At 36.4% G+C, this 27199-nt stretch overlaps 1 protein-coding gene and 1 long non-coding RNA gene across 5 annotated transcripts in view; one reads left to right on the forward strand and one right to left on the reverse strand.

Moving 5' to 3' along the window:
• The window catches only part of SoxN (SRY-box transcription factor soxNeuro), a 143642-nt gene extending 123510 nt beyond the window's left edge, over positions 1-20132 (forward strand). For 2 of the 4 annotated variants that reach the window (XR_014925589.1, XM_029322668.2), the window contains one exon: positions 5863-6030. Coding sequence is in view for 2 of the 4 variants with exons in the window: in XM_029322668.2 (XP_029178501.1) it covers position 5863 (1 nt within the window). In the remaining 2 variants the exon portion in view is untranslated. Of the gene's footprint in view, positions 1-5862; positions 6031-19682 lie in introns of those variants that run through there. The other 2 variants (XR_014925590.1, XM_029322665.2) reach the window with 2 other exon arrangements.
• Positions 20133-26482: 6350 nt separating this feature from the next.
• Positions 26483-27199, reverse strand: part of LOC146721639 (uncharacterized) — a 42745-nt gene continuing 42028 nt past the window's right edge. Inside the window, exon 3 of the long non-coding RNA XR_014925587.1 lies at positions 26483-26982. This is a non-coding gene — a long non-coding RNA (uncharacterized LOC146721639). The remainder of the gene's footprint in view (positions 26983-27199) is intronic.

The raw sequence follows: 27199 nt of genomic DNA on the forward strand, positions 1-27199 counted from the left end.
GGACTAATGGGTTATTTCAGGTAATTAGCCGCGGCGAGGTCGTCGTTCCTTCCAACCTCTCTCTCTCTCTTTCCTCGGCCGATTTTCTCGCGCACGCGGGACTAATCGCCATTTTTTTCTCTCGCCGGGATGGACACTTTCTTTAATTAGTCGGCCCCCGCGATATGTTGCTCTCGATGACTCACTTTCGCGTTGCTTGCGATTCATGAGAACGTGTAGTAGTAGGCGAAGGCTACGGGGACTAGAGGGTAAATTGCAACAGTCATCTGCGCCTTTCACAGTTGCGACACAACTCCGTTGTGGAGTTTCGTAGTCAACATTGGCAGAATGCCGGATGGATAATGGCGAATTCTCTCCGTTACGGCAAAGACGCAACAGAATTCGTGACTGTCCTGTTAGGGATAGTCTGTAGTTTTGCACCTAGCATAGTTGCTCCGGATTTTGCAATTGAAATCAAAGACGTTAGGATTTGAGGAAAGTTAAAATCAGGGTTGGGTAATAGCTAGTTGAAAGTTAAAAAAAATCACAAAGTTTAATAACGTTTAACTTGGCTTAGTTGATTTAAAATGTATTAAATGTAAAAATCAAAATTTCTTTGTTACTCGTTATTATAAATTTTAAAAGAATCAACAAACAAAATTAACTTTTGATTCAACTTCAGTTAAAATTAATTAATTTTATAACCAATTATGTATAACTTTAACTTAACTTAGTTTAAAAAAAATTATTAACTTACTCTGGTTAAAATACAATTCGCAAGGGGACGCTACTTTTTTACTAATATTCTATACATTTATTGTAATTATCCTAATTTGACCGAGGCTTCTAACAAAAACTCGAATTGAAAGACTAATTGTGGTGCAGATTTTTCGATCGGATTAATAATCGTGCGATCGAGCGATTAAATGCGATCGACCGCGAATTCGGCAATTATGGCGCTAATGATGGGTAGCTCGCGCGACAGCTTTCTTCGTACCTGAAGACGAAGAAATAAGGTTCGCGCGCTCACGCGCGAAAGAGTATCCCGTCGAAGGTGCGAAGGCAAGAAGGTAGATCGTCCAAGAAATCGGCTTTGCCGAGTCACGCTATATAACGAACTTCAGCCGGGTGCTAGTTCGAGACAAGCAAAGCCTCCTTTCTCGTGAGCCTCGAATCCGAATCACGGCTAGTCGCAACATGCGAAGACGAAGATCGTTACCTTGAGAGAGAAAGAGAAAGAGAGAGAGAGAGAGAGGGAGAGATCAAGGGTCAGTTTGGCTCGCAGGAAGAAACGTCAACGCGGCTGCTTCGCATATGGTTAGGCTTTAACCCTGATAATCCGCAATCGTTAACCACACGCTGCGAAAGGATAGAAGAGAAGAAGCGGGATTCATATCGTTTGTTTATACAATAATTGTCTTTCTTCAGCTCTTTGTCATGTGGAAGGAAAATCTACCTGCACCGGAAGTGATGCTGTTCGAAAATATAACGGAAGCTAATAGGAAAGTCTTCGCGCGCTACCACCTTGCTTTATTTTCAACTTGTTCCCACGCTCGAGGGGATCCTAAACGCCATCCTGTTTTGTCGTTAGGTCCAGTTTTGCGCTCCTTTTTCTCCTTATTGATTGGATAGAATAATAAATGCTTTTCCACGATTAAAGGCCTACCGATTTTATGTTAAAGGCCAAAAAAATTAAATCCCTTAAACATGTGTGATGCAACTATAGGAGGACAAAATACATATATCCCTTTCGAGAAGGACATGCAGAGGAAAGCTGTCCATCTCTTCCCGAGAGGAATGTTTCGATCGAAATTAGATCGGCATTTCTCTCTCTTCGCAAGATTTCTCCAATGACAGCCGATTAAGAGCGATTCGCCGCGAAAGCCAGGAACGGGGCGTCGGCTCGCTTCGTTAATTCCTGATTTTCCTCGGTCCGCATCACTTTTTAATTGACGCCAGAAATTGAACCGGAGAACGTTCTCCGGGGCTGTCCATTCTCGCAGAGTCATCCTCCGCTACCTCCTCATCGCCACCTCGCCTCTTTCCCTTCTCTCTTTCCCCCCCTGAAATCATTTACGCTAGTTCTCCTCTCGTTCAGGATCGGATTAAGCTGTACGTAAAGCGGAAGATTACACTGTCATAAGATTTGCTCGCGCGGACTGGACATGCGCCTCTCGCCATTATTCGGAATATTTGCCTATATTAGGTCAGCAAGAAGTTTGGAGTTGCCTTGTAACCTTGTCGAAGCGAGATGACGATGTATTATGTAGATTTTAAACCAGAGTCGCTTTGATACATCTTAATCTTGCAATATTCCTTCTTTTTAACTCGCAGAAGCAAGTCCTTTCCTCGAAGTATGAAGTTCAGTTTTAATCTTGCATTCTCTCATCAACATAAGAAATTATTTCCACATTTCCTTCTCAAAAAAACGTCAGAGGGTTTCTGATGCTGATACATCCGAGGCTGCAAGTACGTATTTTTAAAAATGGAAAATCTGGAGAAGAATTAGACATGCGCCTCATTATTCAGAATATTTGCCTATTAGGTCAGTAAGCAGTTGGAGTCGCCTTGTAACCCTGTCGAAGCGAGATGACAATGTGCTATGTAGATTTTGAGCCAGAGTCACATCGACATATCTTAATCTTGAAATATTCCTTCTTTTTAACTCGCAGAAGCAAGTCCTTTCCTCGAAGTATGAAGTTCAGTTTTAATCTTGCATTCTCTCATCAACATAAGAAATTATTTCCACATTTCCTTCTCAAAAAAACGTCAGAGGGTTTCTGATGCTGATACATCCGAGGCTGCAAGTACGTATTTTTAAAAATGGAAAATCTGGAGAAGAATTAGACATGCGCCTCATTATTCAGAATATTTGCCTATTAGATCAATAAGCAGTTTGGAGTCGCCTTGTAACCTTGTCGAAGCGAGATGACGATGTGCTATGTAGATTTTGAGCCAGAGTCACATCGACATATCTTAATCTTGCAATATTCCTTCTTTTTGACTCGAAGAAGCAAGTCCTTTCCTCGAGGTATAAAGCTTCAGCTTTAATCTCGCATTCTCTCTCATCAGCATAAGAAATTATTTCCACATTTCCCTAACAGCACATATCCCGAAGACGTTCAGAGAACATCCTGAAGATGTTCTCCGGATATCATCTGGATGTCCTCTGGATATCCTCCGGATATCCTTTGGATATCCTCTGAATGTTTTTGGATTTAATCTCGCATTCTCTCTCATCAACATAAGAAATTATTTCCACATTTCCCTAACAGCACATATCCCGAAGACGTTCAGAGAACATCCTGAGGATGTTCTCCGGATATCCTCTGGATGTCCTCTGTATATCCTCCGGATGTCCTCTGTATATCCTCCGGATATCCTTTGGATATCCTCTGAATGTTTTTGGATATGGTGTGCTATTAGGATTCCTTCTCCCGAAAAAAAACGCGTCTGATGGTACACCGCAAGTATGCACTTGTAAAAATGGAAAATCTGGAGATGAACGAGGTTCCAAAAGGACTCCCAAGGTCAGGTTGGGCTCCACGAGAGACGCATATCGGCTTCATACCTCGCCGCACATTTTCCATCGGCCTCGCCAGGTGTTTCAGTCGCGGCTGTCCCGCCTGTCAGTTTCCAGCCCACGGAGATGCTGCCAATGACACCGATCTTTGTCCCACCCGCGCGTCCGTCACGCGCCAGCTCTCTCGCCTCCTACCTTTTCCTATCCCTCGCGTTTTCCCGCGCCTCGTTCTCCCGGGATGACGACTGCTTTCGCAACTCGGACCGAGTTCCCGGGTTCCACCTGTCGCCTCGTCTCTCCTCCTGGCGAAACCAATGTCGCCTCTCCGGACCGATCGCGTCTCGTCTCGTCTCGTCTCGTCTCGTCTGGCCTCGCCTCCTCTCTTCGTTTCCTCCGGCGGTCGCGGCTGTCATCGACAGGAGCTCTCGACTCGCGTAAAAATAATTACACTGGAGAGAGAGAGGTGGACTGTACGCGGGATCTTCGTTCGACGGCCATTGTGACACGAGCGAACGGACGGCTTAATAAGCTCGACATTGATAAAAATTTATCCGCCACGCGCGCTTCTCCGAGACCCGTCGAGTCATATATTCGAGCAAGTTTCTCGTACTCCTTGAATTTATTTATTCCATTTATATTCGAGTCGTTAAATATATTATATCGATAATTCATATGAAGATATAACATATGCTATTAGTATGTCGGAGTAATCTCTGTCTCTCGTGACTGTAAAAATTCAGATTGAAATCTGGGATATTTATTTTGAACAATTTTATGTTAATTGGAATATTAATTTGATCAAATATATTATAGATCAGATAATAATCCTTAAGATTCGCCAGGAATAATTATTAAAAATCTTTCCTCAATGGTAAAAGTCGATCAAACTGGCAATCATTTATTATAAATAATTATTATAAATAATTGAGGTTTTAGATTGCGAAAGACACATTAGTTTTGTCTCGATTTTCTTAACGCGTAGTGACTAAGATTCTTGCTAACTGTTAACATCTATTTATTTCTTGCTTACTTCTGTCAATTCTACATTGTTCATTGAAACAATGGTGAATATTGTCGGTGGTATGCAGTGAATTTGATTTACCGTATTAATTTATTATGCATTTACGTTTGGTATGTAACATATTTTTGTATATGAATTTATAATTATTTGTTGCGATGAAATGTATTAAAATTATAATTATTTTTATGTAACTTTTTATAGATTTACTTGAAAAGGGCTGCAATGACAGCCGAAACGTTGTATTTTAACTAATTATTTATAATAAATGATTGCCAGTTTGGTCGATTTTTACCATTGAAGAAAGATTTTTACAAATATATTATATTTGATCCTCGGAATATTGAAGATTCCACTTTGTCCGAGATCACTTTGTTCGTGCTCGCTGGCGAGGAAGGCATTTCTCAATAAAGCTCAAGAGATGTATATCGGATATCGCGAGATGCTGCGTCAGGGATAATTAATCGTGATTATCAACGGGGGAAATACACGTGGCGTCGTGAGAAAGGAGCTTGAAAGCTCGCGGGAAAACACACGCGAGGGATGGGAGAGGGTTAATAAAGGGCTCGCAAAACGCTTCGCTTCGACACGCCGTGACAAACAATCATCGATCTGCGGAAACAATGATTCGCTCTCTGTGTTCTATCGGTTTTTTTTTTTTTTTTTAATATAAATCCCCAAAAGACCGGTAGCAATTGCAATCAGTAAGTTTATATTACCACTTCGTCGACGATGCCATCACCCTCTTCATCAACGCGGCAGCTCGTCAACAGCCATTTACATTCGGTTTTTGTTTGCCATTTACACAAAAGCCGGGATCGTTATCCTTTTTTCCCCAACTTTAAACAACTCTCCCTCTCTCTCTCTCTCTCGCTCGCGTAACAAGTACAACCGTGCCATTGAATTTTATCGGCTCGATAAATGTATATCAGTATCTCGTAACTGGGACAACTGATGACATTTTGCGACAGTTGTTGAAATATAAAAGGGCCATGCGTGCCGTAATATGCTCGAAATAAATATTCCGAGTTTCAATTTCGATCTTTTTTTTTTTTCGTCCCTATTTCATAGCCACGAAAGAGATTACTCCAACAGTTTAATTAATACCTAAGTATTATGATATAGAAAATTATCTTCTAGATTGAAAGCAGAATTTTGTACCTGTACTAAAACTTTTTATAATTTGTAATTTTGATTTTAATTCTGCTGATTTTTTTTTTTTTGTTGACCAACTTTAGTTTCCAATCTCGATGGTTCTCAGCACGTTACTAGATATTATAACAACTTAAAAAAATAATAATTCAGTAAATCTTACTTGATATTTCGTTTGCTTTTTTTCTAGAACCGAGTCGCCGTGCATCGAGACGCTGTCGCGCGGAGCTGCCCCAGCCCAGAACCAGTTATGAACATATGATTAAGCTCGTTTTAATAAGTTTTTATGTAGATCTTACGCGTAAGGATGTATAACAAAAATAAGTGTTGAATAAACGAGATACGTTGAGACTTGAGACCCCCGTCAGTGATTTGACAGCTAGAACTCACATCCGGTATGTATTGAATCCCTCTTTAAATCGTCTTTAAATGGGTACCTTTTCGAATTTTGAGCACACCCGATATAATCTCCGAGATAATCTCGCGATAATAAAAAAAAAAAAAAAATGAAGCTAGAACGAACAGAGCACACGATGCTAAGTAGCTAATAAGTTCGCCCCTTAACTTCTCTAATTGCAATTGGAATGGAATATGGATGTTGCGATCTCTTCGCGCGATTAGCGAATCGAAGGGAATCGATATTTCCCGAGCTACATACTTTCTCGAGGAGATGAAAGCTCCTCGATAGAGAACCGCCATGTTTCGGATAAAGACGAATGGCCGACCGCGTTTAATTTTCTGATGCGAGAGCGAAGAGGGTCGATGTACGGAGGAAGGCGGATCTTGGCTCGTCTTCTCTGCCAACGTCGTCACCGTGGAGATGAGAGTATGGCTGCTCTTCGCCGGAAACTTGATGCTCGCGTGTAATTTTGAAATCCGAAGGAATATCCTCCGCAACGATACGGAATAAGAATATACATTTGCCGTGGAAAGAGGAATTTATATTTTATCCGAGGAGAAGGAAATCTGCCGCTTTTACTTTAACTTTTACGAGAAGATGGAGAAATCAATTTTATACATTCCTTATTCGTTTTCTATAATAAAAATATTAAAATATTTTTAGATTATTAATTAAATTATATTATGTCATATATATAAAAATATTTTTATATTATTAAATAAATTATATTATGCTTGTAAAAATATTTTTATATTAAAATATGAATCAAAATTGGGGTGTCACATTGAGGGACTTTTTTTATCAGATTTTTCCTTCGAGGGTGCATTATTTTATATATATATATATATATATATTTCTAAATATATTTCCGAGGCTTTTTGGGCGCGTTATCACGAGGAAAGCGGCAATATACGTTTGATTTCGCTGGTGTTTTCGACGGTGCTACTCGAGTGGGCTACTCGCGATCCACCCTGACAAAGGCGAACACAAGAAGGGAAGATATTGGCCCGTCTTTTCCATCCAATCGTCACCGTGGAGACGCGGATGCCGTGGGTGTTCTCTCCTAGGATTCTCGATCTCGGAGTCTGTCTCCTACATGGACGAGAGAGCGAACCCTCCCTCGGTCGGAGGATCGCAAGGACGAGGGTTGCCGACGAGGTCTCGCCTGATTGGCGGCCGTGGACTATCGACCAACCCGAGACCGGCCCTTTGTTTTAGCCACCACCCTTGGCGGGTATCGAGGGTATCCAACTTAAAGTCTGGGTCATTGAACGCTCATGAGATTTCGGTCCGTTTTGTACAGGAAAAAATTCTTAAAATTATGTCTCCGCAGTCTTTTTTCAGGAAAAATTAATAATATCAGTAATAAATAATTTTAATTAATTATATATATATATATATATTAATTTTATTTTCATAATTAGTTATAGGTCTGCTCTTTTCAATACTAGTTCAAAGTTTCCCTCCAATGTAAAGGAGTAAAAATATATATATATATAAATTAATGAACTATAATATAATGCTTTATATTAATTAAGAAAGACATGATTGAAGAAAGAGGAACACCCCTTGCGTTTATAAAAAAAAAATAATAATTATCATTATAATGCGAATATCTGCGGCCCAGAAAGAGACGATCCTTACGGAGGTGCGCGTCGCACTTGCATAGAGTACATTCGCGGATCGATGATGCAGCACGTGCTACGGCCTTGTAATACACTGCGTTTCACCTGCATACCGTACGTATACCCGCCGCATCCCGGCTGCTTAGCATAATTAGTGACTGACGATTAACAGGCGTGCATTAGCACCCCGGCTAATGGCTTAATTAATTCGCCGCGTACTAATACCGTCGTGCCGGAGGTCGGCCAGGCATCTCGCCAGTTTCCGCCGCTCCATTTTAAATTGCACATACCTACTTCGTATCTTCCCTCCTCGAGATGAAGCCACTCCCCCGATTTTCCGACGAAATATTTCGTATGTGTCACAAATTCGAAAAATATTTTATTTTTATTTTATCAGCCTTCTTTGGCGAAGATGATTTTTCTCAGATATAATATACCTGGATCACGCGATTCCCCGACGAAATATTCCATTAATGATGATCACGGCGGTGGCATATTTCGTACATGTCATATGATATATGCGTGCGCGCGGCTTAATTAACATCGGCATTAATTTAATTGGCCGCGGTTATATCGGATATGTTTCGAAGCTGTCCTTGTAAACGTGATGTAACGCAAACACGCGCGCGCGCGCGTATTGTTGTTTAGACCGCTGGAAAAAAAATAAAGAACGGAGAGGGGATGTAAGAGGAACAGAATGAGGCGAACGCGTGGGTCCCCCTCTTTTCCCCCCCATCGCGGTTCGGCCGTCAATCAGGCCCCCCGCTCTCCCCCTTGCCAAATTACTGTCAAACGCAATTAGAATTGACGTGGAAGGCCGGAGCTAAATCAAAATCGCGAGGTAAACCCCTCGATAACGATTTCAACCCCGTAGGCTATGCTCAGTCGCAATTTTCTCCCGCCGCTAATTAATATACCTCGTATCGTACGTCAATTCGACAGGACCGCCTCCTCCCTCTATCTCTTTCTCTCTCTTTCTCTTCCCTTCGACACCCTCTTGTCTAACCTGATCCGCCCCGATGTACGACGATCGTCAACGAAAAAAAGAGGAAGTTACGGAGATCTCTAATAGCACAACATATCTGAAATATATTCTCTTCTTTAGGATATCTTCTAAATATCCTCTGAATATCTTTAATCTAAATATCTTTATTTTTGTTCGAATGTCCTTTAGGATATCCTAAAGGATTAGGATGTCCTTTAGGATATCCTAGAGAACATTCGAACAAAGATAAAGATATTTAGATTAAAGATATTCAGAGGAACGTCCTCTGGGATATCCTAAAGGATTAGGATGTTCTTTAGGATATCCTAGAGGACATTCGAACAAAGATAAAGATATTTAGATTAAAGATATTCAGAGGAATGTCTTCTGGGATATCCTAAAGGATTAGGATGTCCTTTAGGATATCCTAGAGGACATTCGAACAAAGATAAAGATACTTAGATTAAAGATATTCAGAGGAATGTTATCTAGGATATCCTAAAGGATTAGGATGTCTTTTAGGATATCCTAGAGGACATTCGAACAAAGGATTAGGATGTCCTTTAGGATATTCTAGAGTACATTTGAACAAAGAATTAGAATGTCTTTTAGGATATCCTAGAGGACATTTGAACTAATACTAATAGGATTTCGAACTAATAGGATATCCTAAAGATATTCAGAGGATATTCTCTTTTTTAGGATATCCTCTGAATATCTTTAGAATATCCTATTAGTCAAAACCCTATTAGTTCGAATGTCCTCTAAAATATCCTAAAGGATTAGGATATCCTTTAGAATATCCTAGAGGACATTCGAACATCCGCAAGGTGTTCTCTAAACGTCTTCGGGATATCTGTTAGGGATATTTTTCAGAGATATTTCCTAATTGATATTCGCGGACATATTTAATGGAAATGGTCGCGAATAATTAATTGAAAACACGATAAATAAATTAGCGAAAAAATGACTTCTTGGATACCCGGAGCTGTATAATTTTTTTTAACCTCCTCCTGATATAGCAAAGTAAATATATCGAGGGGAAAAGCCTCGATTTAATATCTTTTAATGTATAATAAAAGATATTATATATAATTAAAAAACTCTTTTGAATCTTTTCGCAAAAGGTGTAAAATACAGCGATGAGAAAATAATACTCGCAAGTTTTCCCTTCTTGTCTCTTCTTTATTTGTCCCGGTTTTCACTCGCGAGAGCTCGGGAAAGAAATTGAAGTTTCTCTCGCCGGAGATCCGTGCCAGAATCTATTTTTTTCTTTTTGTTTCCTCTTTTCTCTCGCTCACCCTCTCCCTCCCCCTGTCTTCCCCTCCGAAGGAGACGAGATCCTCTTTAGGAGGTGGAATGATATATATTAAAGAGATGCTTTTTGGCAATAAACAATCGGGCAACGAGGGTCGGAGGCAGTTAGGTAGGGCATTAGGGTGAATTATTCTGGCCACCCAGCGTAAAAAGACCGATGAATCACGGGAGTAACGGGGTTCTTGCTCTCCCGATGATGTTGTATCTTGTCCTACGGCCTCTTAAACTCGACGATTTAGTCCCACCTCTAAAAACTAATACGCTCGTTCCCGGACTCTTATCTTATTCTTCATCAAAATAATGCAATGTAAGTATGCTTCGCGTCTTCGTTTCCTCCTCTCCGTAATTATTAAACACATTTTATTCGCAAAAAATGTTTTATAAGATTTTTTAATAAAAAGCGATAATATAATACGCATTTTTTTATTCGACCGTCAAACGTGTCAAAAAATTTTCCAATTTTTTTATTCTGAGAAAGAAGAATTTTTTAATTCTATCATCATCAATTTATCATTAAAAATTAATATGTCAAAAAAACATGTCAAATTTATTAAAAAAATGTTTCGACCCGTTTGACATATTAATTCTTAATGATAAATTGAAAAATTTCAGAATATTTTTTTATTTCTAAGAATCTCGGGGACATTTTTTAAATGCGCCATCATTCTCAATGCGACAGCTGCGATTGCAACTCTCTCCCTTTCTCGTACACACATATATACACACACACACACACACATACTCTCCGGTATTACCCGGGGTCGGGACTTTTTCATTACGGTAAGAGCCGATTGCATTTTTTTACGTCTCCCAATGATGGGGGGTGTCCAATCTGGAGAATCGCGTGGAAGGAGGGCCATCTAATCACGTGTTCCTGGCAATCGTGTCCCGCTCGTCGATCCTCACTGGCCCCTGCTCCTCGAGCTGTCACCCCTTTCGTTCCCCCAGCCCACCCTCATCCGCGTATCCTCATCCTTGGACACAATCCTCTCTTCTAGGGAGAACGATGGAGCCTTTTATTCGATGGCCGTAGGGACGAGACCAGAGGTCTCTCTCTTTCCCTTTCCCTTTCTTTCTTCCCTTTCCTATCTATCTTCACGTGATCTCCTTTTTTTCTTTTCCTTTTTTTTTTTTTTGCACCACACAGACCGCCCTTTCACCATCCGAGGACGCCTCTTCAATCGGGCTTAGCTGCCCGGCGTAATTAAGCTGCGATTGAAAATTAATCATCGTGGATCGATTTCGTGCGTCGGCGTCGCTTGCAACTCCTCTTCGCGGAAGGGCCGATAAAAAGAAGGAGGGCCCCAGCCCTCATTCCGAGATATCGGGACGACGAGCGCCAGGATGAAGGTGAAGGTCCTTTGATCTCGCGGGGCATCATCTCTCTCTCCCTTCGAGAGCTCCTTGCACCAATTATCTCACATTCGCGGGGATCATTATTTTTGTCGTCTTCCGTCGACGCTGGCTTTTTTTCCTACCCGCGGACTCGTAAGAGGATTTTCATGCGACGCTCGTGATCGAGATGAAAATGTAGAAATAATACGAGCATGAAAGACGCGCGTGTCATCAAACGAGAAAATTATTGCGTTATTTTTTTTTTTTTATTCCTTGCACCCTTTAATTAATTATCGAATGTTATTAATACGACTTATAAACACAATTTTTATAAATCATATAGAAAAAATATATATTTAAAAAACATTTAATATCCATAAATACCTCTAATTCTAATATTAACGAGAAGATTATTGCGTAATTTTTTTTTATTCCTTGCACCCTTTAATTAATTATCGAATGTTATTAATACGACTTATAAACACAATTTTTATAAATCATATAGAAAAATATAGAAAAATATATATTTAAAAAACATTTAATATCCATAAATACCTCTAATTCTAATATTAACGAGAAAATTATTGCGTAATTTTTTTTTATTCCTTGCACCCTTTAATTAATTATCGAATGGTATTAATACGACTTATAAACACAATTTTTATAAATCATATAGAAAAATATATATTTAAAAAACATTTAATATCCATAAATACCTCTAATTCTAATATTAACGAGAAAATTATTGCGTAATTTTTTTTTATTCCTTGCACTCTTTAATTAATTATCGAATGTTATTAATACGACTTATAAACACAATTTTTATAAATCATATAGAAAAATATATATTTTAAAAAACTTTAATATCCATAAATACCTCTAATTCTAATATTAATATAAATAATCATTGTATTTTTACCCTCACTCTTATATATGAATGAATAATTATTTTAAAAAATACTCAATAAAAAATATCCTCAATGAAATAAACGTATAAAATAAATAGAACAGTAAACAAAAGTGATAATAAAAAATAAATAAAAATAAATTTGTATTTATTAAAACAAATTAAATTCTTAGAAGAAAAAATTCTGCTGAAAATGCAGATCCTAATCAAGCTAATCACTAATAATAATACACAGTATTATCTCTTACTTTTACTTCAATTTTCTATTAATCTTTGCAAGAATTTTATACTAATCTTTGTTTTTTCTTGATCATCGCAACTTAACAAGTAGATCGCGGAGATATTTTTTCGTTGCATTATTTTATTTGCCCGTCGAGTCTAGCGGAAGTTTAATATACTCGTCGCGTTTTCGCGCATTTACTTATCCCTATATTCGCGAGTAATCGGTCGAATTCGTCTATCCGGAAAAAAAGAGCGGCTGACGACGGAAAGAATTAAAGAGAGAAGAGACTCGTTCTTTTTTTTTCAGGAACTCTCTCTCGAGCCGATCTCGGAAGATCTCAGACGGTCGAGCGAGCCTCGGAGCTTCTCTCTTCTTCTCTCATCCTCGCAAAATCCCAATAATCCGCGATGAGACACAGATTGAGTCCATGGACGGTGGAAAAAAGCGTATACGAAGATGGAGAGAGATAGAAAGAAAGCTACGCGACGGGAGAAGAAAATTGGAATCCTTCCGGAACGGAGGATGATAAAATTGCGGATGGTCAGGTGTTACCGTAATCCGGATTGAGACCGAGCGCATCTTCCAACTGCAATATATATATATATATATATATATATATATATGTACATGTAATCTACCTAGATCTCTCTCTTTCTTTTTCGTCTTGAAAAAACCTCGGAAAATGCTCGGTTTCAATTTTCGAAAAACAATCGTAGTATTAAAATCCAATTAAAGAGACATTATTTCCGAGTAAAATTGACGTAATCTCGGACTTGAAAATATAAAGACTTTTCCCACTGAAACAAGAAAGAGGATGCAAAGTACGAGAGATGCAATCGAGAAGATTGATATAAAAGAGAAAATATGGAGTGTTCCTTTCCCTCTTTCGCTCCCCTATTATCTTGATTAATTCCAAGTATCGTTATTGTGACGGCCGTATGCGCAACTTTAACGCATCGGTGGCCGGGCTTTGACAAACTCCACGGAAGGAAGAAGGTCCGATCCGTGTAGACCGACTTAAAAAACAACCGACCGCTAACGGCCCGCGATTATTTTCATTCCAGCCAGATAGGGCGAGAGCCGGTACTCGTAATTTGTTTCGAGATCGTATCTTCAAAGTGAGTCTCGGCAGAAGAGAGGGAATATTCTCTCTTTCTCTCTGTCTGCGCACGACGAGGAATAGGATGTCGTGTCCTGGGCGTGGGTCGTGGACGCCCGGGCGAGAAGCCCGCAGAGAAGAACGAAAGGGAGGAGCCCTAAGACCGTCTCAATCTGTCCACTCTTCGTAATCACCGGCGAAACGACCCCGATTGGCGATTGTCCCCTTGTCCTACCCCGATGTATCCCGATCTCTCCTTTTTATCCCCAATATGACGGATTTTTCCTAATTAAAATACAAAATATTTTGTTTGCAAAATAACCCATTCCTTTCTCTGAACCAGTTTCGGCCGATTAAATTTCATAATTGTCAACTACAAAGTGCAGATGTCTTATTACAAATGTGGGTTGATCTGGTTTTTGACATTTCTTGAAGTACTCCGCACTAATGTTATGTATAATGAATTTTGATTAAATTAGCTGTTTTTTTTTCATATGTTGTAACGTATCCCAAACTTTCCTTTTTATCCCCAATATGATGGATTTTTCCTAATTAAAATACAAAATATTTTGTTTGCAAAATAACCCATTCCTTTCTCTGAACCAGTTTCGGCCGATTAAATTTCATAATTGTCAACTACAAAGTGCAGATGTCTTATTACAAATGTGGGTTGATCTGGTTTTTGACATTTCTTAAAGTACTCCGCACTAATCTTATATGTGAAATGATTAAATTTAATAATTGTCAAGTACAAAGTTATAAATGTGGGTTGATCTGGTTTTTGACATTTCTTAAAGTACTCCGCACTAATGTTATGTATAATAAATTTTGATTAAATCAGCTCTTTTTTTTCATATGTTGTAACGTATCCCGATCTCTCCTTTTTATTCCCAATATGACGGATTTTTCCTAATTAAAATACAAAATATTTTGTTTGCAAAATAACCCATTCCTTTCTCTGAACCAGTTTCGGCCGATTAAATTTCATAATTGTCAACTACAAAGTGCAGATGTCTTATTATAAATGTGGGTTGATCTGGTTTTTGACATTTCTTAAAGTACTCCGCACTAATGTTATGTAAAATAAATTTTGATTAACTCAGCTGTTTTTTTCATATGTTGCAGTCTATGACCTGCTGAACGAAAGATGTAATAGCTTAAATAATGAATAGTTACTGAGTTACAGCTGGTCAAACAACTCGCAAAATCTGATTTTTTCATGTTTGACTGGCTGTAAATCAGTAACTGTCTACTTTTTAGCTCATTACATTTTTTGTTCAGCAGATCATTTAAGTTGCAAGATATGAGAATATCAATAGATTTATTAAGATTCAATTTTATATAGGATTAGTATGGAATTTTTGAATTTATATGAAGTTCCAGATGAAATTAAATCCCGATAAAATCAGCTAATTTTCTCATATATGTTCTAACTTATAATCTACACTTAATAAAAAATGTATTAGATTAATCACTGATTTACAATCAGTTAATCATTGAAAAATTGAGCTTTGCGAGTTGCTTAACTGGCTATAATTCAACAATTGTCCATTATTTAGCTTTGAGGCTATTACATTTTTTGTTCAGCAGGTCATAAGCTACAACATAAAAGAAAAACAGCTGATTGACTCGAAATCCATTTCACATAAAATTAGTACGGGGTGAAAATAGCTCTCTCTCTCTCTCTCTTTCTGTATCGCTCTTAAGGGGATCCTAAACTTCCTCGAGAAGTCTTTTATTTTTTCTTTTTTTGTCAACAAAATATCAGGTTAGATAAACTATTAATCTATTTATTAGACGGATTAGGAACTTTTAATTCTAGGGACTGGGGATTCATTAATAATAGAGACGATTTTTGTCGATAAAAAAACAACAGACTTCTCAAAGACGTTTATAGGATCACCTTAAGACAAGCTATGCAGAAGCACGCAACCCGCCTGTTTCTGGAATATCCAAAGCGATCTATCATTCTCCCTCTCTCCGGAGTGCAGCATCGCGAAGTGAAAAAATGATCTGAAAAATGTTTTCGCGCCTTTTATTTGCGACGAGGCCCGGCGAGGTCAGATCCACCACACGCACGGATTCCCGCGTATCGTATATCGCATTCGTATCGCTTCGAAGGATCGGTGTAAGCCGGTAGCGCGGTTCTGTGTTCCCTCTCCGGTGCGGATGCAGCAGCAGCAGCAGCCGTAGCCACCACACTCGATGCGCACAATTAATTTCGGCCCGTATCTCCGATCTCTCATTATTACCTGGCGTCTGCCGATGTGCGCGCGGGTGTAGTTCCCTCTAGCGGGATGTACACACATATGCGTGTATTCCCGGGGCGGGAGTATTGGTTACCGGCTACCGTATACACCCCGGGACACCAGAGTCGGCCATGCATCACCCTAACGAGCCGGGCATCGCGTGCCGATCTGTATTAAGGATTTATTAATCCTTCGGACGCGCCGGGGGAGTCCTAATGTCCCACGACCGAGAGCGAGAGATATTTGCCTATATGCGCGCCCGCAATATCCGGAGAGAGAAAGAGAGAGAGAGAGACCTGGTCTTGATGCTGGGAGAGGCACAGCCGCGTCTGTCTCTCCTGTCCGGCTGGTTCTTCTCCTCGCTCCGGAACAGGTGGGCACACCCACGATGAATTTTTCTCACATCCGCCTGCCCGGTGAGGCCCACTCGGGCGTAAATCTCGTTGGATATTTTCAGCCAGTATAAATTATATTTTTATTATATATATTACGTATATTTCATGTGTTTTTATTATGTAATATATATATTGTATAATATATCTTTTTTATGTAATATATATTTCTAATTATATTTTTTTTATATTATATATATCATATATTATATGATTATAAATTTTAACATGACGTTTAATTATATATTACTATATTTTAATGCGAAATTTTAGATTTTTATTCCTACATTGATATATAAATAGAGATTTTAGAGATTCTCTTTCTAGATGTTTTTAATATTATCTCTAATTAAGATCAGAAGGATTGTTTCAAGTAACTTTATTGATTAAAAGAATGAAAGCCATAAAGCAATTTTTTTAATCGTACCAAGTGCAGAATTTTTGGTACGGATATACTACATCTATTTCTTATTTAATGACATTGATATATATTTAATTTTAAATCATATATTAATTTATTAATACTCGAATTCTACACGGAGAGAAATTTCTTTTAGAATTTACCCTGAGAATCATAATAATCATGGAATTATATGGTATTGGAAGAATTTTATAAGAATTTCTATGATTAATATTTATCATAATAAAAAATATTGTATGTAGATAGTAAATTTTACAATGTACATTGTAACATTTATTATATTTTATTGTGTAATTCTACTAATATACTAATCTACTAATATATATTAATCTACAATTTTTACTAATACTAATATATAAACTAATTATATATTAATCTACTATTGATTCTACTAATTCTACTAATATACTAATCTACCAATCTACTAATATATTAATCTACAATTTTACTAATATATATTAATCTACAATTTTTACTAATACTAATATATAAACTAATTATATATTAATCTACTATTGATTCTACTAATTCTACTAATATACTAATCTACAATCTACTAATATATTAATCTACAATTTTTACTAATATTAATATATAAACTAATTATATATTAATCTACTATTAATTCTACTAATTCTACTAAAATATACTAATATACTAATCTACTAATAGATTAATTTCCAATTTTTACTAATATTAATATATAAACTAATCTAATTACATATAAATATACATATATTTATATATCTTATTTAATGACGTTATACCTACAGTATTAAATTAAACGCAAATCAAAATAATTAATTAAATACCAGCATCAAATACGTAATTCGTGTATACATATATAAATCGGCTATAAATCCGAAATATTATACCGCATCTAGATCGACGTACATCCGAGGAACGCAGTCCCATCTCCCTTCTTCCGGAAAGCCCGGACGTGCGTAGTAGCTTCTCCCCAAAGACATGAGCGGCATTCCGGGGCTAAGCACATATTAATTAGGCGGCGTGCCGGGCAGGAAGGCATAACTCCTTCGGGGATGGTTCGAGGCCGTTGCACGACGTCGGTCGTGCCGCGGTTTCCGAGTGTCGTGTTACCCTGGGGCCCTCTCTCTCTCTCACTCTCTCTCTCTCTCTCTCTCTCTCTCTCTCTCTCTCTCTCTGTTCCCCCGTTCCGTATAAGACCCGCGGGTGGCCCCTAGCACAGTCCCACTGTACCCCGTTCGGGATCTAAGGCCCGGTGTGTACGTGGGCCTCTCGCCGTGGAAGAAACCGAGCACGATGCTACCGTCGCATTAATAACACTGGTAGCCACTCATATGTTAAACGTCCACCCTGTTATGTCGCCGTCGCGCAGGGGCGGTCGTACAGAGAGATAGAGAGGATACGAGCCTACCTACAGTGGTGTACAGAGTACAGTCGGGTGCATCACCAGCAGAATTCGCAGGATTTCTTTCAGGGAGGGGTTCATGATTCACATTTTTTTCTTCCTCATTTATTATTCTTTCTTAATTTTTTATATTTAATTTTTTTAAAAATATGTCTTATAAAATTGCAAATAAATTCCAATGATTCTTTACAAGGATGCTTAATTTTTTATTTCAAGGGGGAAAAATGCTTCCCTACGTTCAGAGATATCGAATTTTGCCAGAATAAATTTAAAAAAAAAACCTACCTCCTTTCGTTTATTTTAATATTATTGACAGTTCGATTTGGCGCTTCTCTCGTGTGAAAAGAAGGACGGGAAAGATCAGCGACTTCCGGTATCGTGAAATATTCGTAGGATTTTTTTTCGGGGAGAAGCATGATTATAATTATTTTTCTTCTTATTTATTATTTTTTCTTAATTTTTTATATTTAATTTTTTTCTTATTTTGCCATTTTTTAAAAATGTCTTTTATGTTATATAAAATTGCAAATAAATTCCAATGATTCTTCACAAGGATGCTTAATTTTTTAATAAATTTGATAAAAGGCTCTTAAGAGCAGTAAATATAAAAATTCAAATTATGTTTGAAAGTAAAGTCATATATAAAGATAATATTCTTTAATATAATGTCTAATAATGAATTACAATAAAAGGTGACAAAAAAGAATTAAACATAAGTCCTCTTTAAATACAAATACAAAGCGAACGTTTCGGTCAATATTTTGACCATTATCAACGCTGATTAAATTCTGAATATAAAAAAATAAACGGTGTACATAATTTGAATTTTTATATTTACTGCTCTTAACAGCCTTTTATCAAATTTATTATAATTTAATAAGAGCCTTGACTTACTACGACTTAATTTTTTATTTTTGATTCGAAGGAGGGCAAATGCTTCCCTACGTTCAGAGATCTCGAATTTTGTCAGAATAAATTTAAAAAAGAGCCTACCTCCTTTCGTTTATTTTAATATTATTGACAGTTCGATTTGGCGCTTCTCTCGTGTGAAAAGAAGGACGTGAAAGATCGGCGACTTCCGGTATCGTGAAGTATTCTTCGGGAATACGCAGATGCGCCGAATGCACCATTACTGAACCCGATTGTACAGCCTCGGCTCTCTGCGGTTCTCGCGCTTGCGATGCAGATCAGGCACGTTTACCTTGGCCCGTTCTTCCGGTAGCCCGTCGTTTACGTTTACGCTGAGGAAGACATTGGTCAGAGAGAGAAATGAAAAGGAGAATTCACGTCGGAAAATCACTTTTCGGAAATATTGATTAAATTTTCTAAAATTGCCACACCAAGTATTTCTTTCAATACAAATCAATCATTTATTCGAAACTAATAATATTGCTTTAATGTGAAAAATATGTATTTGATATAAGAAAATCCTTCTCATAACAAATTAATAGTTATTTGTTTCAAAGAAGGCTTTAAATATTGAAATAAATATTTATTAATTTAGTATTTTTTCGGTGCATAATTTTTTTAAAAATCCTCTCTATATATAATTATTACTTTCATTATTTTTTCTTGCGACCACTAGTTTTCTAAGCCATCTTTATGCTTCATATTCACATGATTAACATATAAATGTTTGATCTATCAAAATGCATTTTCTGTTGCAGGTATTATCAATGGTTGGATCAAGCACGTGACCCCAAAAATTTTTCGACATTTCGTGGAGAGCATTATTGAGTGAAAATGAAAATATGTTGTGCTTTTACGAAAAATGAAGGTGATAATTGTTGCGGTTTATGTACAAGCTCGCGCGCGATTATCGTTACTTGGCATCGTCAATTATCATTATTGCACCTGCAGCAAGTGCAACGGGCATTTGAATAATTCATGCCGCTCGCTTAAAGGCATTTAACTGCGCTGTTCTCTTCGCAGATCAGTTTGCATAAATGAGAAAAACATCTCTGGAAAGAGAATTTAGATTTAACAGTGTCCTCGTAGCATAATATAAACTATGACACTTGTAAGTTAAAATTCCTTGTAAAAAGCGAGCAATTATGTAATAAAATGAAATACGAGTGAAATTTCAAGAAAATAAATGTTAATAAAATAATCGAACAGATGTGTGATGTAATCCTTTCATTACAATTATTTCCCCCTCGTCTCGATAATTACCATAATCGTCATCAGGACAAAAAAAAAGACAGATGGCGTAAAAAATGGCGAGTGACACCTCTCGGAATAATCATTTAATTAATTGGTAGCGGTCTCGAAATTATGGTTTCTTCCCTGAAAAGCCGGGGCGTGTTCCGAGAGAGAACGAGAGACCTTGCCGTCTCTTCTCGGATCCTGGAACATAAATAACAGGAAGAAGACGGAACCGCGGTAGGGTTCCTCGCGCACCCCAGGAAGAGCCCCCGAAATCCAAAGTGCTCTATTGTCGATTAATTATCGTGAATGCCTCCGTGAAACTTCAACGTTTGATCCCCTATCTCGTCGTCGCTGGCGATTTGTCATTGCATTTTCTCGAGGTTTATTTTTGGAACTCGCTCTCGCGGACTGAAAATATTTTATCTTGACGAAGCTAGCAGATAGACGAAATTGGGATAAAAAGAATAATTCTGATAATTTTGTTTTTGAAAACAGTTTTTAGGACTATAATTAAGGTGATCCTAAACGTCCTTAAGAAGTTTGTGATTTCCGTCCTGTTTTATCGACAAAATGTGAGGTTAGATAAACTATAAATCTATTTATTGGCAATACGGATTGTTTTTTACCTGAAATTAGAATGCTTCACCCTTTGTTGATATTATTGCTTTAATTTGTACAGAAAAAAGATTTATCAATCTGTATTGTCTCATATATATCTTGGTTACAGAATTATGAATGCTTAGAATAATAAATAGATTTATAGTTTAACTTCATATTTTGTCGATAAAACAGGAAAAACCAACAGACTTCTCAGAGACGTTTAGGATCACCTCAACAAAGAGGGAAACTAGCGACGAAATTGAGACAAAAGGAATAATTCTGATAATATTGATTTCAAAAATAGTTTTTAGAATTATGATTAAGTCATGAGTTGATCCTAGAAACATCTACTTTTCCGAGAAATCTCAAATTGTGCGTGCGGAGGTAAGGAACTTCGATATTTAAAATTCGACGCAGAAAAGGTCGCAAAACGATATTTATCGCACGCGACTCCGATGACTTTATCATACACAGAAAGGAGTTCCGAGAATTGCCGGAAGTATCGTCCCGATATATCGATAACCGTCTCGAGACGCGTTCTCTGCCGCTGAATGCGGAACGGAAGTCGGTAAATTTATGTCTGGAATTCGTTTACATGTATATGGATCTGGTGTGTCGAGCCAGGCAGGTAAGGTATGGAAAGAGAGAAAAGGAAGAGAAGAAAGAGGGAGGGACGAAGCCATCTCACCGATAATATGAAACGATTTTGCTCGTGGTCGAGGATGCGGCGTTATCAGAAATTGAAATGCCACGAGGAAGGGAATCGTAAACACAAAATAATTTAATACATCTCCGTATACAGGGTGTAGCTAAATAAGTACGAGAAATTTTTTAGGGGATTCTTTGTCAGAAATCAAGAAGGGCTTCTTATATAAATATATATATTCTTATATTTCTTCCTGAGGAGTTACACTTTTCTAAAGAGGATGGAATAAAAATTAAGTTTCATTTTTTTATTTATTTGAAATTTGAGGAAAAAATAAAAACTTTATTTTTATCTCGACAAAGAATTATCTCCTAAAATTTTTCGCATTTATTTAGATATACCCTGTATATTAAAGAATAACGTAATTTTATATTTTGTTTAATTTATATGCATTTTGAGAGAAAGTGTCATGAACCTGCTTTATTCATTAGAATTAAAGATGTGCAAATCTAAATCTCTGTAAAATAGAAAATGCAAAATGCTTTTTAGACACCCATTTAAAATGGGAAATGGAAAATAAGCATTTTTAAAATAATTTTTTGATATAAAAATATTTCTCCATATATATATACATATATATTTAAATTCTCATTTTTTATTATTTACTTCTTATAATTTTTAAAAATTCCTATTTATTAAATTTTTATAAATTTTATATATTTTTAATATAAATAAATTTTGTAAAATAAAAAACAAAAATTACATATAAATCTATATACATGTAGAACTACAAAAAATATGTATTATTCTATCTACAGACATTTACTTAATGACTTCTTTAATAATATTTTGATATATACATATTATATCGACATCTCGATTAATTCTCAGTTTGCAAGAAAAATGCATTCGAAATAAAAACCAGATAACAAAACCCATTAAAATGTAAATACAAAATAATCGTTGAAAAAATATATTCAAAATAATGCACATCCCTGATTAGAACGCACATTTCACCAAAAAGTCCGATCATTAAGGACACTTATTGAAAAACACCTGCGGTCGGCTGAAGAGGCGAACACATTTAAACCTAATTGAACAGCGTCTCTAAATGCTTATATTCCGGGATGAAAATTCCGACACGAATGTACAACGTCGGAGAGCTTGTGTGGATACAATCCGACTCACAAAGTGAGTCGCGCATACTTTTCTCGTTGATCGTTCCACGAGAGGGAGAGAGTGTCATACGGGCTCTCGACTCAAAGAAAGGAAGAAGGAGAGACGAGCGGGTCGCTCCTCATCGTCCGAGGAGTCACTATAATTCGTGTGATCAAAGCGACCGACTCGGTGGTGTCTCTCGCGCGCTGGCATCTCTTCTCACCTTTAATAAAGCTATCTCGCATCTCTAATATCTCCTCTTGCGCGAGAGGTAGACAAAGACGGATGAGAGGAATGAAGGACGGAAGAGAAGAAGAAGAAGAAGAAGAAGAAGAAGAAGAAGAAGAAGAAGCATCTCTCTCTCTCTTTGCTCTCGCGCTGTCCCGACACCTTTCTACAACGAGGCCTTGTTCGCCAGGAGAAAAGACACGTCAGCCGACACCACGTACACACCTCGTCTCTTCGGGGCCATCGATACGAGAGACAAGGTTCCCCACTCTTTTGCATCATAGTCCACCTCGACATGGGATACCAGCATATTACACTTGCCATCTCGCAGCCACGCGGCGATGCTTATCGGCGATCGCCGTCAATTAAGCAATTATCGCCACCTTCGCGAAAGACGCGTCATGCTCGTCCTCTCTCTTTCTCTCTTCTTTTCGCGCAAATGTTAATGAACGACTCCGGTGTTAATAGGAACCGCGTTGTTTTCCTATCGCGCATCGTTTAATCAAAGCAAGCCCGTGGGCATTACGCGGCATTATTGTTACGGAAAGTATGTCTAGCCTTCGTCAGAGGGTGGAGATATGGGTGGCTGGGTGGTCGAGAGCGCTGGAAAGTTTCGTATCAATCAGCGGGAACGGGATGATAACGGGACGCGATTTTTTCCCTTCGCGGGAAACTGAATGCTTGAATTATTGATGAGCCCTAATGACGGCGGAATGCTCGCCGGGCCTTCGCAGATTCTTATCGACGTTCAATTGAACGATTAGGCGATTATCCGCTGAATGTTGAGAGTCATAGAAAGGATATCTTCGATAATCTTCAGCGCGCACTCGGGAATTTATAAAAAGCTCCAGGTTCCGCGTACGACTTATCGATCGTACACGGATACTTGGTTTTTTCATTTTTTTTTTCTTTATTATATTTCAGGCACATTTTACATTTTACAACTGTGGATGATGTGGCAAATTTTTTTTTTGATATTTTATTTTTAAATTTACTTATATATGTATATTTCTCTTTTATATCTCGTATAGTATTATTTACAATACTTATTATTTAAAATTATTTATAATTTTATTTTTTCGGAAATTTAAGAAAAAAAAATAAAAACTTAATTTTTACCTTCCTCTCTAGAGGCAGGTAAAGGCATCTGCTAAAATTTTTCGCACTTATTTAGATACATCGTGTATATATATTTTACACATTATTTTATTTTATTATTTTATTTATATATATATTTTTTTTTTTTATATATTATTTTTAATTTTACTTATATATATATTTCTCTTTTATATCTTGTATAGTATTATTTACAATACTTATTATTTTAAATTATTTATAATATTATATATTATTTAAAGTATTTACACGACTTCGAAGAGCCTGGGGTAATTTAGTCTGAACCTATAATAATTTTAGAATCGGTAATATCCATAACTTCCTGACACCTTGTATGAATGATCTACTCTATAAATCTACTCTCTTTATAGTATATTCTTATATAATGAAGGTGTCTTTCATTCAAACCGAGCGACAAGTTTGGAGAGAAATTGTTCGCGTTTTAATCTATATATTTAATTACTTCGAGAACTGGGATATGTAACAATTAAATCAAATTTTATGACGTAATTATATGCATATTTTTTGGCTCTTATTTTACAAAATTTATTTATATTAAAAATATATAAAACTTATAAAAATTTAATAAATAGGAATTTTTAAAAATTATAAGAAGTAAATAATAAAAAATAAAAATTTAAATATACATATGGAGAAATATTTTTATTTCAAAAAATCATTTTAAAATGTCTATTTTTTATTTCCCATTTTAAATGGATATCTAAAAAGCATTTGCATTTTCTATTTTTTAAAGGGATTTAGATTTGCACATCCCTAATTCTAATGAGTAAAGCAGGTTCATGACACTTTTTCTCAAAATGCATATAAATTAAAGAAAATATAAAATTACGCTATTCTTTAATATACAGAGTATATCTAAACAAATGCAAAAAATTTTAGGAGATGATTCTTTGTCGAAAATTAAGAAGAGGGAGGTAAAAATTAAGTTATTACTTTTTTCTCAAATTTTAGATATTTTCCATTTTTAATTTGTCTAAAATTTGAGGAACAAAATAGAAACTTAATTTTTATTTCACCGTCTTTAGAAAAGTGTAACTCCTCAGGAAGGAATATAAGAATATATATGTTTATATAAGAAACCTCCCTTAAATTTTGACACTTTCTCTCAAAATGCATATAAATTAAACAAAATATAAAATAAAAAAATCATTAAAAAGAGAAAAAAGGAAGAATTAGTTCTTACCTATTTGCAGTAACTTTGAAGTTATATAGATCAGACATCTTCGGCATCTCCCTTTTTTTCTCCTTCTCACTTACCTTTCCGCCTTCTTCTGGAAGCGCATATAATCCTATATTCTAATTTTATATAGATACAGCTGACAGTCTAAATCTATATATATATATACTCTTGGAGACCACTGAAAATGATTACCCGTAATAGCGATGACGTGCGGACAATACGTCCATAGACATAAATACCACGATCCGATCTTTGGACACGCCTCCGATTAAATTAGGAACGCTTCGCGTGGCAAAAAAACGGTTTAAGGTGTTTAGACGCTCTGATGGACGTCGGTTGAGGACATCGCTGGTCGGAGTATAAGGAATCAAAAGAATATCTTATAGCCTTGTAATGCACACGTGCCAAGGATATATAAAGAGAGTAGATTTATAGAGTAGATCATTCATACACAAGATGTCAGGAAGTTATGGATATTACCGATTCTAAAATTAGGCTCAGACTAAATTACCACAGGCTCTTCGGAGTCGTGTAAGTATTTTGAATAATATATAATATTATAAATAATTTTAAATAACAAGTATTGTAAATAATACTATACGAGATATAAAAGAGAAATATATATATAAGTAAAATTAAAAATAATATATAAAAAAAAAAAATATATATATATATATATAAATAAAATAATAAAATAAAATAATGTGTAAAATATTTACCTGCCTCTAAAGAGGAAGGTAAAAATTAAGTTTTTATTTTTTTTCTTAAATTTCAGAAAAATTGAGAAATGAAACTTGGTGGATATTTATTAATATTTTTTTATTTTCCTATATCGCTATAAAGGGATGAAACTAACAACCCCTATTTAATATTTTATCAGAACTTTTTAACGAAGCAAAATATAATCATCTAAAAATATGCGTTAAAAAGTTTGATTTCTTTAGAAACTTTTTTATGTCTTTTATTTTTTTCATAAAATCAATAGTTTTTGATTAAAAAAAATTTAATTTTTACCTAAGAAATATTTTTATATAAGAAACCTCCCTTAATTTTCGACAAAGAATCAACTTCAAATTTTTTTGCACCTATTTAGATATATATCCTGTATAGACTTTAAACAATATATAGTATTATAAATAATAATATGCACCGAAAAGATCTCCCTTCCATATATATTGAAATAAAAATATTTTTCCATATATATATTTAAATTCTTATTTTTTATTATTAACTTCTTCTAATTATTACTTATATTTTTTAAATTCCTATTTATCACATTTTTATAAGTTTTATATATTTTTAATATAAATAAATAAAAAAAAAATAAAAACCAAAAAATGACATATAAATATATATATACATGTGGAACTACAAGAAATATAAGTAAAAATAAATTGGAGTAAAAAATAAATAGGAAAACTCGAGTGGAGTTAATCAAATACGATGAAATGAAGAGAGGATCTTTTTTCACCTGTATCGATCTCCTACGCAGCCTCGAGTCGCGAAGATTCCGAGAAGCTGCGTTCGCCGCATCCGGTTTGCCTCGGAGATGACGTCCGAGATATTAGAGGTCCTTATGGGAGGCTGGTCCGGCCTTTTCCTTCGATCGCGCCGTCTCACTCCCGTCCGCCTTTCGCGCCGATCTTTTTCTTCGTCTTCTTCTCGATGCCGATCGTTTCGTTGGCTCGAACCGCGCCGTCTCGCGAGATCTGACAGCCGGCACGTCATTACACGATGACTCGGCAATCGTGCAACACCCGGGACGAACGGAAGGGCGGTGACGGGGGATGATCCCGAAGAGAAATGTAGAAGAGTGGATATAAAGTATACACTCGGACGCAGGAGATTCCGCGATGTTCGTTCTCCAAACCTGGAAAAAATGCCGCCACTTCTCGCTGAGAGAGAGAATAAAATTCCAATAAAGAATAATATATACAAAATTTGATCATGTACAAAAATTCGAAGATGAAACATTTAATTCGGGATACTCTAAACTATAGTCTTATAAATTAAGCTGAGACAAAATCACTCCAGAGTTGTGTAAAGACTTTAAATAATATATATTATAAATCATTAATATGTAATAA

Source organism: Nylanderia fulva, unplaced genomic scaffold (genome assembly GCF_048542155.1).
Source record: "Nylanderia fulva isolate GAGA-0341 unplaced genomic scaffold, ASM4854215v1 Scaffold44, whole genome shotgun sequence".
NCBI lineage: Eukaryota > Metazoa > Arthropoda > Insecta > Hymenoptera > Formicidae > Nylanderia > Nylanderia fulva.